This window comes from Aulonocara stuartgranti (assembly GCF_965226115.1).
Source record: "Aulonocara stuartgranti genome assembly, chromosome: 20".
NCBI lineage: Eukaryota > Metazoa > Chordata > Actinopteri > Cichliformes > Cichlidae > Aulonocara > Aulonocara stuartgranti.
The window spans coordinates 32,371,424-32,386,616 of record NC_138956.1 but is presented as its reverse complement, the minus strand read 5'-3'; the positions used below and the strand labels follow the sequence as shown (position 1 = coordinate 32,386,616).

Below are 15,193 nucleotides of genomic sequence, written 5' to 3'. Positions count from 1 at the left end.
CGATGAAAGGTTAGGAGGACATGGGACACAGTTTCCATATCTCTGGAAAAGATTGCAGACTATGATTAAGAGGGAGACAAAGAGCAACAATACACAGAAGACGGTTCACAATAGCTCTTATTTAAGAGCAGTTTCAATTCCAGATGTTTTGCAGGGATTCATTTTACATGTCTGAGACAAAGGGAATTGGAAATTCCTTAACCACCATCAGCAAACAGTCACACAACAGGATACAAAGCATAATGGGGGCATCTGTACCACCAGCGTCTCGCCATTTACAGAAGTGGAGGGGGAAGGAAGGCACAGGCTTGGGTGAATTGTCTGGACAGCCAACAGGACAGAGACACTCAGCAAAGTATTCAGGATTCAGCACAGGAAACAGAATTTCCTTCCCAAGGCAGATTTACTCAGATCTATATATGGCGCTAGTCTGACTACACTAATCTTACCACCATGGTCATACTGGGGAGAATGCAAATGTGTCCAGGCACCTTTGAGATAAGGCAATATAATTAAGAAAGCACCAAATAATCTCAACTTTCTTTTCAACAGCTACATTAAAAGAAAATTGACCTCTATGTGAAAACAAAAGCAAGGAAGTTTATGGAACCAGAGTACTTGGGACTGTTCTTGACTCATTCACGCTCAAAATGTTAACACACACAAATGGAAATATATTTTCTCATCCTGTACTGTGAACAGAACACTGATTTGCTTTGTCTTTTATGACTTTTAGATATTTTTTCTCACACAAATCTTTCTGCCATTCTCATTATAAGAGCAGCTCAGTGTGCTGCAGAAGGCTGGAGTACAACTTAGGCTGAAACAAGCGGCAAACTGTGTTTATGGGGTAAAAATGCATTCCCTTTAACTATGTCTCAATCAGTCAACACTAAACAAATACTGAAGGTTGAGTCAAAAAGTGATTCAACAGTCAGTTAAGCGTTGCTAGACTAATCTGCTGCTATCACATGATGTCAACACCACACACATTAATGCTAGCCGTGTCAAAATATCCTCTGGCACCTTTAACTGGCCTAGATTCTGTGAGGCCAGGCAGAATTGCTATTTCTGTGAGTGAACCACATGATGCTCTTATGCTAGCTTGCTACCAAAACAATTATTGTGCCCTGATGTAATTAGCTCCACGAATTGTTGCAAAACATAATCTATTATGTGTCAGAGTCTTTTGGACATGACCTTTTAGTTCACTGGCTCTTCATATGGAATCTACTTTTGAATCTATGGTATTACTGAATACAATTTAATGTTCTTTTCATAAATTCTGGTCCTCATTACAGTCAAACAGGATGATAAGTTATGGTATGCTTTAGGGCCACAGCCATACTACTAACCCAGATCAAAATGGCTGAAGTTATGGCAGCAAATTTCTATCTTTTACATATAGTGTATGTAGATCTAAAGACTTCAGCTAATTGAGTGTCATGTGAGAACTAAAATTAAAAGAACTTTAACCTATTAGCTCCCTTGTACCTGTGATTTCCGATTGCATGCAATTTCCTAGTGGATTCAGGGAGTGTCATGTTTGCACATGCAGACAAGCAGTCAGCAGTCATTACTAAACGAGAGTACTTACTAATCTAAAGTGAGAAATGGCAACTTTGGGCAATGCTTGGACCTAACTCATTGCTGTCACAAAATAGAGTGTTAACACTATAATTATGGGAAATAAAATTAAAGCACATATAGGATGCCATCGATCAGTGAAGTTTCATGGTGAACTATAAATCAAAACCTGAGCAATGGATATCTACGATGCGATTCCAGTTATCCTTTGACGTCGAGCATTAATTTAGCTACAACATCACAGCTCAGCAGTTAAATATAGTATGCTACTAGGTAATACTCTTAAGGCATCCTTTGTGGCTAACCCTGAGTAGCATGCACACATGTTCAGTGAAAAGGTCAGGTAACAGTAATTCTTACTTATTTTGCTGTCTGCAATGAAAAGCAACCCATGGATTGTAAAAACTATAAAACACGGACCAAGAACAGCGGCACACGTAAACTTTAGGTATGATTAAAGAGTCAGACCATCATGCAAAGTTTATTATGGTTCCTGCATTATTATTTTCTGAAACTATGTGCGGTGATATAGTGTGTTCCTTGAACAGAATACAAGTCTGAATAAAAATAATGGGGTAGAGGTGCTTTCCCGCAGTTTTTATTGTTCATTGGGCGTTTATTTATCTTATTGTGCTGTCACCTTCGCCAATGGTTAAAAGGATGAAAGAGGAGATGTTTATGTCTCACAGATAAAGCCAAGGCCCTGTGTTATGACCAGAGTCTGGCAAGCTGGCGAAGAGGGAGGAGAGGATGTAGCAGGATGTGGAGGTATCATCACTCAGGCACCGACAGACATTATGCACAAGTGTGCATGCACAAATGCACGCAATGACACACGCGCGTGCACACGGTGCTACTGGTGCACGTCAGAGTTGCAGATGGGGGAGCTTTAGAGGGCTGAGTGATCCACTGCATGTAAACAAAATCTGTCAGAGTGGATTGTTAGATCCACAAGATTGTCTCTTCACTTACTTGTGCTATCAGGCCACGGTGTGCTTCCAAATTCCTCTCCACTGGGCTGGTCTTTGGAATGAGAGAAACAGAAGTATAGGTCAATGTGCCAATTTGAGGTGAAGAAAACATGCTTTATTCAATTATATTTAAAGTAGTGCACCAAATCTCCTGGAGATCTATATTCCCCTTAAACAGTCGGAATCTCGCAAGTCACTATAAGACGAATCTCTGAACAAATATTTACCGATTTTCTGTTTTGGCGTGGGTTAACAATCTTAAGAATTTATATTGAAAGCATAAGTGGTGTGAATTAAGAGCAGCTGTTGTTTTGTGGTTATTCAGCTTTTACCAAACCCACCTCCTGACGCTTCATCAGCTGCAAAGTCCTCATCATCATCCAGTAAACTCTGAGATCCCTGGACAGTTTTTTCTGCCTCCAAATCTTCTGGCAGAGGAACCTCTCCCCATACCTTGGAGGCCTGTGTCACCTGCAGTAAACACAGAGTGATTAATAAGGGTTAAAGTCTCTTGGGAAAAGGGTTACACCCAGTGCTATACATGAGCTCTGGAATTGTGCAGCGAAAACAAAAGCTGGAATGGGAAATGGGGCATTGTGATCTGTTTACTTTAATCTTTTATTATCTCTTTTAACAGCATGCAAATAAAAGTTCACGACATCTAAGTTCTATTTTTTTCAGTCCACTCGCTTAAATTCAAAACATGGCGTTTATGTTTTTTCCTCATGTAAATGTTAATGCGACGAAATTCACAGCTGACTCCAAATCCAATGACAAGCACAGGAATACCTGCGTAAGTACATAGGCACACACACAAATAAAACGTATTTCCGAAAGCCAGAAAAAACAGCTGAAGTTCAGATCAGAATGACACTAATCTGTTAAAGTATCCTTTACACTCTGTTCTCCAGGCTAAAAATATATGCCACATACCACAACTAGTCCTTCAAAACTGACTCTGTACCCTGGAATCAGGAAATAGTCAATCAATAAACCATCATGTGCCCTCCAGCACCTCTAACCAAAACCTTTCTTTTTGATAAAGTGTTTGGTAAGGGCTGGATCAGGTGACCCTGAATCCTTCCTTAGTTATTCTGCGATAGGTCTAAGCTGCTGAGGGCTTCCCATGATGCACATGAGTACTTTTTCTTTGCCATCTCCCGGTCGCAGCAGATGGCCACATCTCCCTGAGCTTGATTACGCCGGAGGTTTGTTCCTGTTAAATGGGAGTTTTTCCTTTCAACTGTTGCCAAAGTGCTTGCTTTTATTGTAGGCTCTTTACCTTACAATGTAAGGTGCCTTGAGGCAACTATTGTTGTGATTTGGCTATATAAATAAAATGGAATTGAATTGAAACATCAAAAAGTCATAAAATGTCAGCTCAAAAAGGAAAAGTGGCTTTTTATCCTGTTTACCACAATTTGCCATGTTAGTGAGGTATGTTAGGATAAATGTATTGCTTCACACTGTGCCTGTTCTCCTGCTGTATTGCTCATAATCTAAAGATTTATTAAATATGGAACTTGATAAAGTGTTAGTACATTCACCTCAAGGGAGATTTGAATACCCAGTCCACATCAGAATAATTCCACGTGACCTTTTCCTCAATTATTAAACTACAGACTACCAGCCTCAGGAAGTGCAAATTCTTTTGCAATATTCTCTTTATTGCATGACAACACATAGAAAATCAAATAAGCATGTAGCCAGAATAACGTCCTCCTGCAGGACACGTGACAGACACATCAGACACCTCACTGAGAAGACGCAAAGCTTTTCCAGCCATTCCCATATCCTGATCATCTTGATAAAGTTTACTATGGCGGCCTGACTGGAGCACAGTGTGGGTTTATTATCTCTGCTCTCAGCATCTCAGCATGCAGACTGCCCAGACGCTGGCTATAAGTTTAGATACGACTCTGGCAGGATGCCACCTCTGGCATTTCCAGTAGGCATGGCACGCCAGTTCCTATTTCCACCCAACTCTGTCATGGTAGTTTTCCCATTTGAATGGATCCAGCTAATAAATAACTAGATCTAACCCCCCTAAATCCTCTCTCCCCTGACTGAACACCCTTACAACAACAATCCCGGGCCATTTTCAAAAGCAAACTGCTGACTAACCAAATTCTTTTCAGAGATGCCGACCAGCCAACCATTGGTGTGATCATCTCCCGCTTCCCACTCCCTTGGGATGGTGTATGATCTGGACATGCTGGATGCCATTTTGGGTGAAAAAAAAAAAAAAAAACCCTGAACAAACTTACAGATGGCTGCATATTCACACCTGATCTAAAGCTAACATGCTGAGCCACACTTGTTTGAGAATGTCAGCCGACCTCATCTTAGGCAGAGCTGAGAACTCCATGTGAATGCGCCCTCTCACTCCATTCTAGTTCAAAAGCTAATCTGACCTTTAGTCTGAGTCTTGAGGTTGAGACATGTCTGTGGTGTTAGAGTTATCTCTCCCTGGAGATAAAGCTCTTGACGGACTGTAATTCTTCAAACCCCACCCCACCCAGAGGACAAACACCTCAGAAGCTCTCCTGACTCTAGTACCTTGCTGTATAAACACATTGCTCTATTAATTTGTTTCAATTTCCAATAAGACATGGTAATCAGGTTAGGCTTTAAAAAAAAAAAAAAAGTAGGCGTCGACATAAACGCACAGGAAGTGGCCTAGATACACACAAAAACACACATGGACACCTTTCACATATAATATTTACTTATAAATTACTTAAAAATATGCAGCATTGACCTTACAAAACCAAATGGTAGTAGCAAAGGGAAATGATGGAATCCATGAATAATGAGTGGCAGGTGACATGGGACAATAAAGACCTTCAGCTGTTTAGCATGAACAACTGATGATGACGGCAATGAGTGAGAAGCAAAACCTTTTGAAAAACGATTGATCGCACTACACAAAAAGTGAGCCAAGAACCTTTCAAGACTGAAATACTGTCAGCTGTCGTTGAGTCTTGCAGCTGGAGGCCTGCTATCACCTCTGGTTCTCAACAAGTAATGCCTCCCCAATGCTAATAAGATAAGATAAGATAAGATAACCTTTATTAGTCCCACACGTGGGAAATTTGTTTTGTCACAGCAGGAAGTGGACAGTGCAAAAGTTATGACGCAAAAATTAGAATACAATAAGAATAAATACAGTACACAACTGTACAGAATAGAATAAAATAATATACTATATACAGTAGAATAAAATAGAATAAAAATATACAATAAGATAAAAATAGAATACGAATGCTATATACAACTGAGTAAAAATACAACGATGCCAGAAAGGATTATTGCACTTAGTGTTATTGCACATGTGTGGATGTGTGTGTTTGTTCAGTTAAAGTCTTTGTTGTGGAGTCTGACAGCAGTGGGGAGGAAAGACCTGCGAAATCTCTCCGTCCCACACCGTGGGTGCCGCAGTCTCCCACTGAAGGAGCTGCTCAGTGCTGTCACAGTCTGCTGCATGGGGTGGGAGACGTTGTCCAACAGGGATGACAGCTTAGCCGCCATTCTCCTGTCACTCACCACCTCCACTGGGTCCAGAGGGCATCCTAGAACAGAGCTGGCCCTTCGGATCACCCTGTTCAGTCTCTTCCTGTCCCCAGCAGAGATGCTGCCGCCCCAGCAGACCACACCATAAAAGATAATATTTGCACTACAAGCCCTTTTATTCATCATTCAAGCATTTCATCACAATTTTTGGTTTTTTGCATTTTTTTTTTGCATTTTCATCATTCTGTGCTGATGAGTTTCACATTAACGTTCCCATATTGACCTCCTCGTCTGCCCTTTGATGAAAACTGATTGGCACTTAGTGGTATTGTGCTGCCTGCATGCCAAATTATAACAAGCGTGAAACTGTGGAAGGCAAAACAGCACTGCAAACTGATTCTAATGCAGATAAGTAAAAAACTCACAAACACTGGCATTTGGTACCACGTGCAAACAAACACGGTCAAATACGGCCTTGCATGAACAGACACACACTATCATACACCCACACGTCAGCATTCCCGTCCTGGTTACATCTCAGTGATATCCAAAGCCTGTCAGAGGAAGCGTGAGAAGATTTCTTCAGGGATTCAGTTCGCCCACTCTGTTAATAAACCCACTGATGCAGCTGCAGGACAATCTGTAGGAAATGTCTTAAAGGCACAGCCAGTGTTTTACAGTAAAAAAAAGAGAAAGAAATTGGATTTGCTCATGACAGACACGAGTCTCCCGCAAGTGATGCTCTCTCATTAAAATGTTTATTGATAGCAGCTGACACTGTTTGTTGATAGCAGCAGCACAGGTTTAGCATTTAAATCACCTCTTGAGCTCACACAACCTATCAGCCTTTGTTCCCATGAGAGCTTGGGATATGCAAAAACACAGAAATGAAAGCTGGAAAAAAGGCAGCATTGCTCATTCCAATCAATTTGATCCAAACGCCAAGTTGTGACCTTTTATGCAAGCAGAAAACCTTCACAAGATGAATTCTCAGCCTACTTGACCCTCCATCTCCCTTTACCCACCACACCTTCTCTTCCTTTTACCCTCTCTAATATCTGCTTGGGCTTGAAGTAGCAGCATGTACTAAGCAGGAATGGAATGTAAACCGTAGAAAGCTTCAAGTAGATGAAAGCTTGACACATACTGACTTCTTTTAGATAGGGTAGGTTGAAAAAGGGCCAACCAAGCACAACCGGGCACCAATGCAGGCTGAGTCGTTGAACTCCCTTTAGTTGACCCATTGTTATCTGAGGAATAGGTGTTGTGAACAAGCAGGCCTACGCTAGATCAGGTCTACTACAGCAGGTAAAAATATGTTGTATGTGCATACAAAGAAAACAACATGAAAAAAGCTACTGAGAGAATAAAAGAAAATACATGATTCTCATGCTACAGTTAAAAAATATTAAGATGCTAAATCTACTCATCTCAAAACATAGATATGAGGGAGGTTTTACAACATGCTTGGCTGAGTGTTGTGAAAGAGTGATGAAAGGAAAAGAGGAAAAGAGATAAGCCCAAGAGCACTGTTCCTTTGCACACCTTTGACTACAAATCTGTGTTACTAGTGCAGGATTTTTATGTTTGTATGATACAAATTTCTACATTTAACCTGCGTAGGAATGGTCTGTGATTTGACAAACTACCAGTTCCGACAGTAAACCTCTGCTTGAGCCCCTACTGGATAAAGCACTTGCACAATGTGGCCCTTCTGCACTCAGCAATACATTGGTATTTCTACATGGTTTAATCTAATGTGACTGGACAGGAAGGAAGTTTAAGGAGCCCTTTGACATTATTCACAGATTGGCTTTTTAAAGTGTTCAGTGACTAATGCTGTGGGTGGAACAAACACACCAGATTTCTTCAGAAGAGATGAATAGCAGTGAGAAGGAAGGGGCCCAGAATAGCATATGTCCACATTTCTGAACACTTTCTCGGAGTGTCTGCTTGACCATCTTCTGCTTCAGTTATATTCTGGTAGCTTGAATGAGTCATAGATTAGCATTAAGTGGCTAAATAAAAATCATCTGAAAATGGATTGGTACAAAGACTGGACTAAAAATGAAAATGAAAAAAAAGGAAAAACCTTCAGAAAACCTAGATAACTATTGCTCAAGACCAGTTAAGGCAGAGCTTCCCAAAGTGGGGGGGGGGGGGGGGGGGGGACGACAAACGCTTGGACACTAGTTATGCTTTTTACATCCACTAGGGTCCGAGTGAGTAAATTTTAACAGTAATGTTAGCACAAACGCTTGGACACTAGTTGTGCTTTTTACATCCACTAGGGTCCGAGTGAGTAAATTTTAACAGTGATGTTAGCACAAGCAGCATAATATGTAAGAAAAATTATTAATCAGTTGCTTCTGCAGCAGTCTGTTGCTTTTATCTAATGTCCATCCCTTTATAGGAGGGCCAAACATTCCATGTGGCAAGCAACTATGGCCTCGGGCTAGCATTTGCCACACAGCCTCACACACACGCCTTTCCCTTTAAACCACCCTCACTGTTTAGGGAGGCATGTCAGAATAAGCATCCAGCCTGTATAGACTTGTGTACATGGTGCAGCTAAACAGGATGAGAAAGGATATCTGCACTGTAGGCAACTGGAAAAGGTGATGAGCTTTTCCTTTGTTGTTCCCATGGAATTAAAATGGAGGAGTCATCACTGAATACATGCTTACAAATATTCCTTACTTTTACACCTTTCATATCTGTTATTTTGGTCTGCTCAAGTGCTTTAAATGTGACTGATGCTAACTGATTCCACTACATCGTTAGATGTTCAACATGGGTTAAAATGTTTTTCTTTTTGTGTGAATCTGAATTGGTTCAAAACAATATCACTCGCAAATTGGATAACATACTGTATTTCGGGCTAAAAGGTCAGCCTGGCGACACCATGACCAGACATGGAGCAGAGATTGCAAACCAGCTGTGAAACAAGATACCCCAGCCTAATGCTAAATGAAATCCTATCTCTAATGGTCTTTTTGTCAGCCTCAGTGACAGCAAAACGACAAGACTTGGAGCCTTGCTACTTTTACTCTTTATTTATGTTGTATTGTTGAGAGTTTAGAAGAAACATACTCATAAGACTTTATATCAAATCATCAAAAAACTGCATAAACACTGATTTTCTCAAATTTTCTTAGGTAGATGTAAGTGATTTCAAAACCTATATTGCATTCCCAATGTGGCTGGGATAATATAGCATGACCACATTCCCCCCAAATAATCCTAGGCATGAAAACCTAACTGACACCTAAAGAAACACAGTAATTTCAATGATCACCCCAGCAGGATGCTACATTAACAGACCACCTAGAATGACAGCCACTCCTTTTTTCAATGGTCAGTCCTGAGTAACTCCAAAATTAATGAACAAAAGCTCAGCAACCCCCCCCCCCCCCCCCCCCCCCGCATTGGTATGGTGCAGGTATAAAGGAATGCATGCATACACTGCCTAACAGTTATCAGCCCATTAGTTATGCCAGGAATTAAACTAATCTGTTTTAATAGGCCAGTGCGGTAAGCGAGAAAGCTGACTTTACTGGATTGGAGGTTTAGCTCCTGGTGTGCTTATTGTGAGAAAAATGTGCCAATGAATGTTTATATGCTCATGGGCAGAACACAAGCAGTAGTAGAATACTTAAAAAGGCAAATACAAAAACACCATCAAGTCCTTGCCCACCTGAGCTGCATGTCACAACATAAACACTGCAGCAGTGCATGGTCTGAAAATAGTGCATGTGTTTCCGGTAACATTTCTGAGAGTGTCCTACAGGGAGGAGGGGAAAAAGGGGCCAGTTCCCCCAGACGACAGCTGACAGGCGAGGTGTTGAGACCTGTAGCAGCTCAGAGGGGAAGAGCAGCTCTAGCTTGGCCAGCCCTGGCCTGTTTATTTATAACAGAAAGAGCCCCTTTGAAAGCACTGCTGTGTCACTTAAGAAGTCTGCTTTTCTTCCCACTGGGTTGCCTGAACATCTAGATGACTCTAAAACACAGCAAAAGCTCAGGACAAATATCAGATTGAGCCTCAGTACATATGCAATATAAAAACTATTGATATCCTTGCACAGTATTTACCTTACAATGTAGCCGATAGTTTTCAAAACAGCCATTCCACTATTATTAACTCAAAGGTGAGCAGTGGATATGGTAACTTTAATGAAGTAAAGGAGCTAATCTAAGGGAAGGTAAGTGAAGAAATCTATGCTGTGATATCGCAGGATGAAACAAAAATCTCAGCAGTACTGGACATAATGTGCCACTAACTGCAAACATTTCTGTCACTAACTTTCTCTGCCAATTTACTCTTTGACAGCTTTAAAGGTAATAAAAATAAGAATTACAGGCATATTTCAATCGACTGCAACACTCTGGAGGACGGCGAAGAAGACTTGGACAGTTTGCAGTATTTTATTGATGAGTGTTTAGCAAACATTCAACACTCCACTAGTTAGTTTAAACATGACCACCCCGAGGTTTGTCTCATGGAATGTATGTGGAATCGGTTCCAGGGAAAAGAGGCTTAAAATTACTAACCGATTAAATGGCTTACAGGCAGACATTGTCTTTCTACAGGAGACTCACATGTTCAAAACATCTTGTACACACACTCACTTCTCCACAGTTCCCTCACACGTTCTCAGCCTGTTACAACTCAAAACAAAGAGGCGTAGCCAAATTAATTAGCAGAAAAATAAACTTCACTGTTAGCAACACTATTACAGATCTAGAAGGCAAAGTTTATAAAACTTAATTTATGTATTCAAAATATGGATCTGTCATATGCTGTGGGAGTGTCTGGTCGGGTATGGTCCAGGTTCCTGTTGTCCGTCCCCTAGGGTGGAGTTGGCCAGCTCATCACCTGCTTCCAATTTCCGGGGCTCCTTCTAGAGGGTTTTTAAGCCAGCACTGCCTGCTACTCCTCGCCAGTTCGTCCTGCTACCACCCGTGGTAAACCTGGCCTCCTCTATGCTCAGACTCTGTGTGCCTGGATCGTGGGTTAATGTGTCCTCCGTCTCCTGTATTCTCCAGATTCATCACCCGTCGTACTCACCAGCAGTGCTGGTTCTGTTTCCGTCCTGTTCTCCCATCTGCCCAGAACCCGAGGACCACACACTCATCTTCTCCTCAGCCTGCCCTCCAGCCCGTACTTCAACCTCCCTGGACACCTTGGAACCTGGACCAGCCTCCCCACACTCTCAACCATCCCTGGAACGCCCCCCACGGCAACCCCTTCCCCGCCTAATAGCCGGTGTTTTCAAGTAAGCCCAAGACTCTCCACTAGTACCACTCACCTCTGCCCTTTAATTGTTTCCCATTCAGTAAAACCCTTCTCCTGTGTTTGCAGAAGTTCCCGCCCGTGTTCTCCCTGTGTTCTACGTCCGTTTCTCCGCCCTCGGGCCTCCCTCAGTTCCTGCGAATGATTTCTGTTAGACCCAGTCTTGTTCCTTTTCCTTTCAATAAATTGTACATAGTTCGAGCAATTGAGTCTGCTCTTGAGTCCACTTCATCCTTGTTTGTGACAGGATCTGTGTATCGCTATGGTCCAGAATTAGCAATGGCGAATTCCTTGGATGTCTGAAACTGAAGTCCATCATACAGGAACTATTCAATCCCAGTCAACTGAATCTACAAACGCCAACTTGAGTAACAAAATTTTAAATATCTGTACCCCAAATGGTTATCAAAAATGTGTAAGATATTGTTTAAAACTGACGAATTACTTTCCATCCTAACTGTGAAGTGGGAACGAGATCTTTCCATTGGTCTACATCAAAACTTCTGGACACAAATAGGCTTAAACACCTTCAAAATGACTAAAAGCCCCAACTTAGAACTTATACAATACAAAATTCTCTACAGAACACACCATACAGGACAAAGGCTGTTCCAAATGGGCCTTACATACTAATATGCACCTATTGCAAAGACAACTCTGCTGAGAACTATATGTACTCTATGGTCCTGCAGGTCTGTCCAGAGATTCTGGCAGAGGATATGCGAAGAGCTATCCGCACGGTTTAGTTGCAGTATCCCAACCTCACCCAAGCTGTGCATCTTAGGTGACATATGGAAGCAAATGCATCACATATACTCCTTACTTCCTTATCCATCGCCAAGAAAACTATTCTCATGAACTGGAAATCAAAAAACAGCTTATGTATCAGTCAATATAGAAATGTACTTCTTGATCACATTAGTTTTTAGAGAATGTCTGCCTCTTCAAAATACCAACTGGATGAATTTGTCCCTCACTGGTCAATTCCATTACTTAGTGGATGACTGTAGTCTCTTTTCCCTGTTTGCCTTGCAGATGGATAAGGGTGGTCTCTGGGACTACAGGTGTCTGGTGGCCTTCTAGGGACTGGAGAGCTGAGGTTGTGGTTTTGGAGTGTATGTGTGTCTACCTCGGTTAGTGGCAGTGGAGGACTGAAGCAGGTGTTGTCTAACGGTCTTGGGATGTGGGGCCTGGGGTGCTTGTGGTGGCAGGTGCTGGCCCTGCATGGCAATGCTGGGGTTTGGGTGGTTTTTGGGTGCCTGGGACACTGTTCTAGACAAATATCAGGGTGGCTGGCCTCTAGTGGGGTCGACTGACTGTTGCCTCTGGTCCTCTGGGACTCTCACTCTTTGGCCCTCCTTCTCTTGCTGGGATGGGCGTTTGGTTGTCGTCAAGATGAGGGGCATTATTGTGGCTTCCCAGCCTCATCGATTTGTGACAAAGACACAGGCATTTTAACACTCTCTGTTTCTCTCTCTTACTCACACTAGAAAAAGATTGTTGATTTATGTATCTGTGTGTTTTCTAATTTGTGTGTGGGTGAATGCCTGTACAAATGCCTGTACAAAATCCCCCAGAAATCCAGTGAAAGGTTTTTAAGATATTTTAATTTAGAGGAAAGCATTGGCATTACTAAGCCAAGAACCAAGGTGCTAACATGACTTATAAGATGTCTTTTTTAAACATAGATTATAATTAGTTGATTTAAAGGTTTGCTTTCTAGCTAAGCTTTAGAAAGGAAGTGCCTACACCTGTTTGATGGCTCTGAAATTAAGCACTGGCTTCCCTACGCTGAATGCAGTAGAGTTGCCCTCCTCGCTTCCTCTCTTGCTCATTCTCACCTCAGGACCAACTAATCTGACACCACCTGTTGACTTGGCCACACTTACAATGTCCCACATAATCACAGGCCAAAGCTAGATCAGTCTGTCAGCTTGCCCAGTACACTTTTCTCCACAACACTGTGGTACACTACATTGTACCGTGTAGGAAAGGCACTTCATGCAACCATTTCTACAACTGAAATTTAATCTTTAGAGCTGCAACACATCCACAGCTTCTCAGTGAGGTGCAGAAAGTAAACATCTGCATCTTGACAATAACAGAGTCTTGAATTTGTGAGCAGAATAGGCTTTTGCCAGGAAGGGAATGACCTCCAGGTGTCCGGGCCTTAGGGAATAGTTTCATGTCAGTAAAGCCACTTTCCACCAGTTCCCAAGGTCATGCTCTTTGGCAATCTCATAATTAACTGGGCTTTGCAGGGAACCATTGTGAAGTTTCTGGAATGAAAGACAGTTGCAACATGTTAAGCATCTCATACTGTGAGTTTTGAACAGTCCTTGTTCAGAGACCCAAGATACACTTTGAGCTCAGAACATCACAATAAAACCTGTCTTTGTTGGACACCATCTGCACATCAAAGTCCCGTTCCTATTCTTTTTTTCTCCCCACAACAGTACTAACAGTACAGTTCTGTTAGCTTTGCCAAGGCCTATATTAGGTCTACTGAAGTGATGGGCTGTGAGAACAAAATATTCTTCCACAGCTGTTTATGCCATTAATATAAACATAATAGGGCTGAAGCATGAAAGAGAGCTGTGCTCCCCTCCAGATGTTCTGTGCTGCAGAGCAAACAAGACACTGCTGTCTGATGTTGACAAAAATCATCAAAGGGTGCAAAGAGAGGAGAAATTCAGAGGTTAACCTTGCCTTTCAAGAGCCCGCCCCTCCATTCTAACTTGGAAATTACCTGGCAGCTGTTTTGGCAAACCTTCGCTCCACGGAAAGACCAAAAGTGGGAGTAGACAAGGAGCATGGTAGGAAAAATCTGATCTGGCCTTACTTGCCGAACAGCGCAAAATATCCATGAGCAATAAGAAAAGGTTAGCTTTCATCACAGCCCACACAACAAGCACGAAAGGGGTTCTCTAGTTGTTAAAATTATTATAAAATAAATATTGATGGGAGTATCATGGTCTTGGTACCTGCAGCCAGCAATTAAGAAGAAATTTGAAACATATTAACACTATGAACCATTAGTAATGGGCAATTTGCAATCGAGATCATCTGACACTTCGGCGACAGATGAACTCATCTTTGTCTTCAGGCATAAACATTATTCACTGTTACCGTAGTTACATTTTTTCTAATATTGCTTGGGGAGTACTCCTGCTGTCTGATTATGCATGAAATCCCTACTTCATTTGGTGTGCATGATGGGTGAGATGAAAGGTTTAATGTCTATATCAACATGCACTTGTGTGAAAACAGTGAAAAAGAAGACTTTACTAAATGTAAAGACCTGCTGTAAAATTAGAGGGATATTTAAGTAAAGGTGGCCCAACTGTGCCTAGGTTAAGGCTAAACTCTGTAGCAGATTAATTAATTAACTTTATTCACATGAAAAAAAACCTGTGACTGAACATTAACTCAGGTAGACAGTCATCACAAATACCTCTACTATGAATCCTCTCAGCCATTTGCATAAAGTATGTTTTGATAGAACGGTGCTATCAACCAGTACCACAGCACCAAAGTCATTTATGTTGCTGTCATTTCTGTTCCAAATGTCAGCATATTTTCCAAGTCATCTGCTCTTGTTTGTTTGGATCTGGTTCAAAACACCAGTGTGAAGAGCACACAGCTCTCATCCATTGGGAGATGTGGTAAAGGTTAAAAATTCAGTTTCACTAGTTTTTGAAAGAGCAGCTGCTCATGACTAACATCAACCTGACAAAAAAAACATCAGTTTGTTAATGCAGCTAGTAATTCTCAAAGCTGGAAGTGTGTGGCTTCATATATCAATGAGCTATGTCAGCAAGAGTGAATG

General features: G+C 41.7%; 1 protein-coding gene across 5 annotated transcripts in view; it reads right to left on the bottom strand.

Moving 5' to 3' along the window:
- Positions 1-15,193, bottom strand: part of hspg2 (heparan sulfate proteoglycan 2) — a 97,459-nt gene that overhangs the window by 64,127 nt on the left and 18,139 nt on the right. For all 5 annotated transcript variants that reach the window (XM_082518352.1, XM_082518354.1, XM_082518356.1 and 2 more), the window contains exons 2-3: positions 2,900-3,029; positions 2,560-2,610 (exon numbers count right to left, since the gene is read on the bottom strand). In XM_082518352.1, the coding sequence (XP_082374478.1) occupies positions 2,560-2,610; positions 2,900-3,029 (181 nt within the window). The remainder of the gene's footprint in view (positions 1-2,559; positions 2,611-2,899; positions 3,030-15,193) is intronic.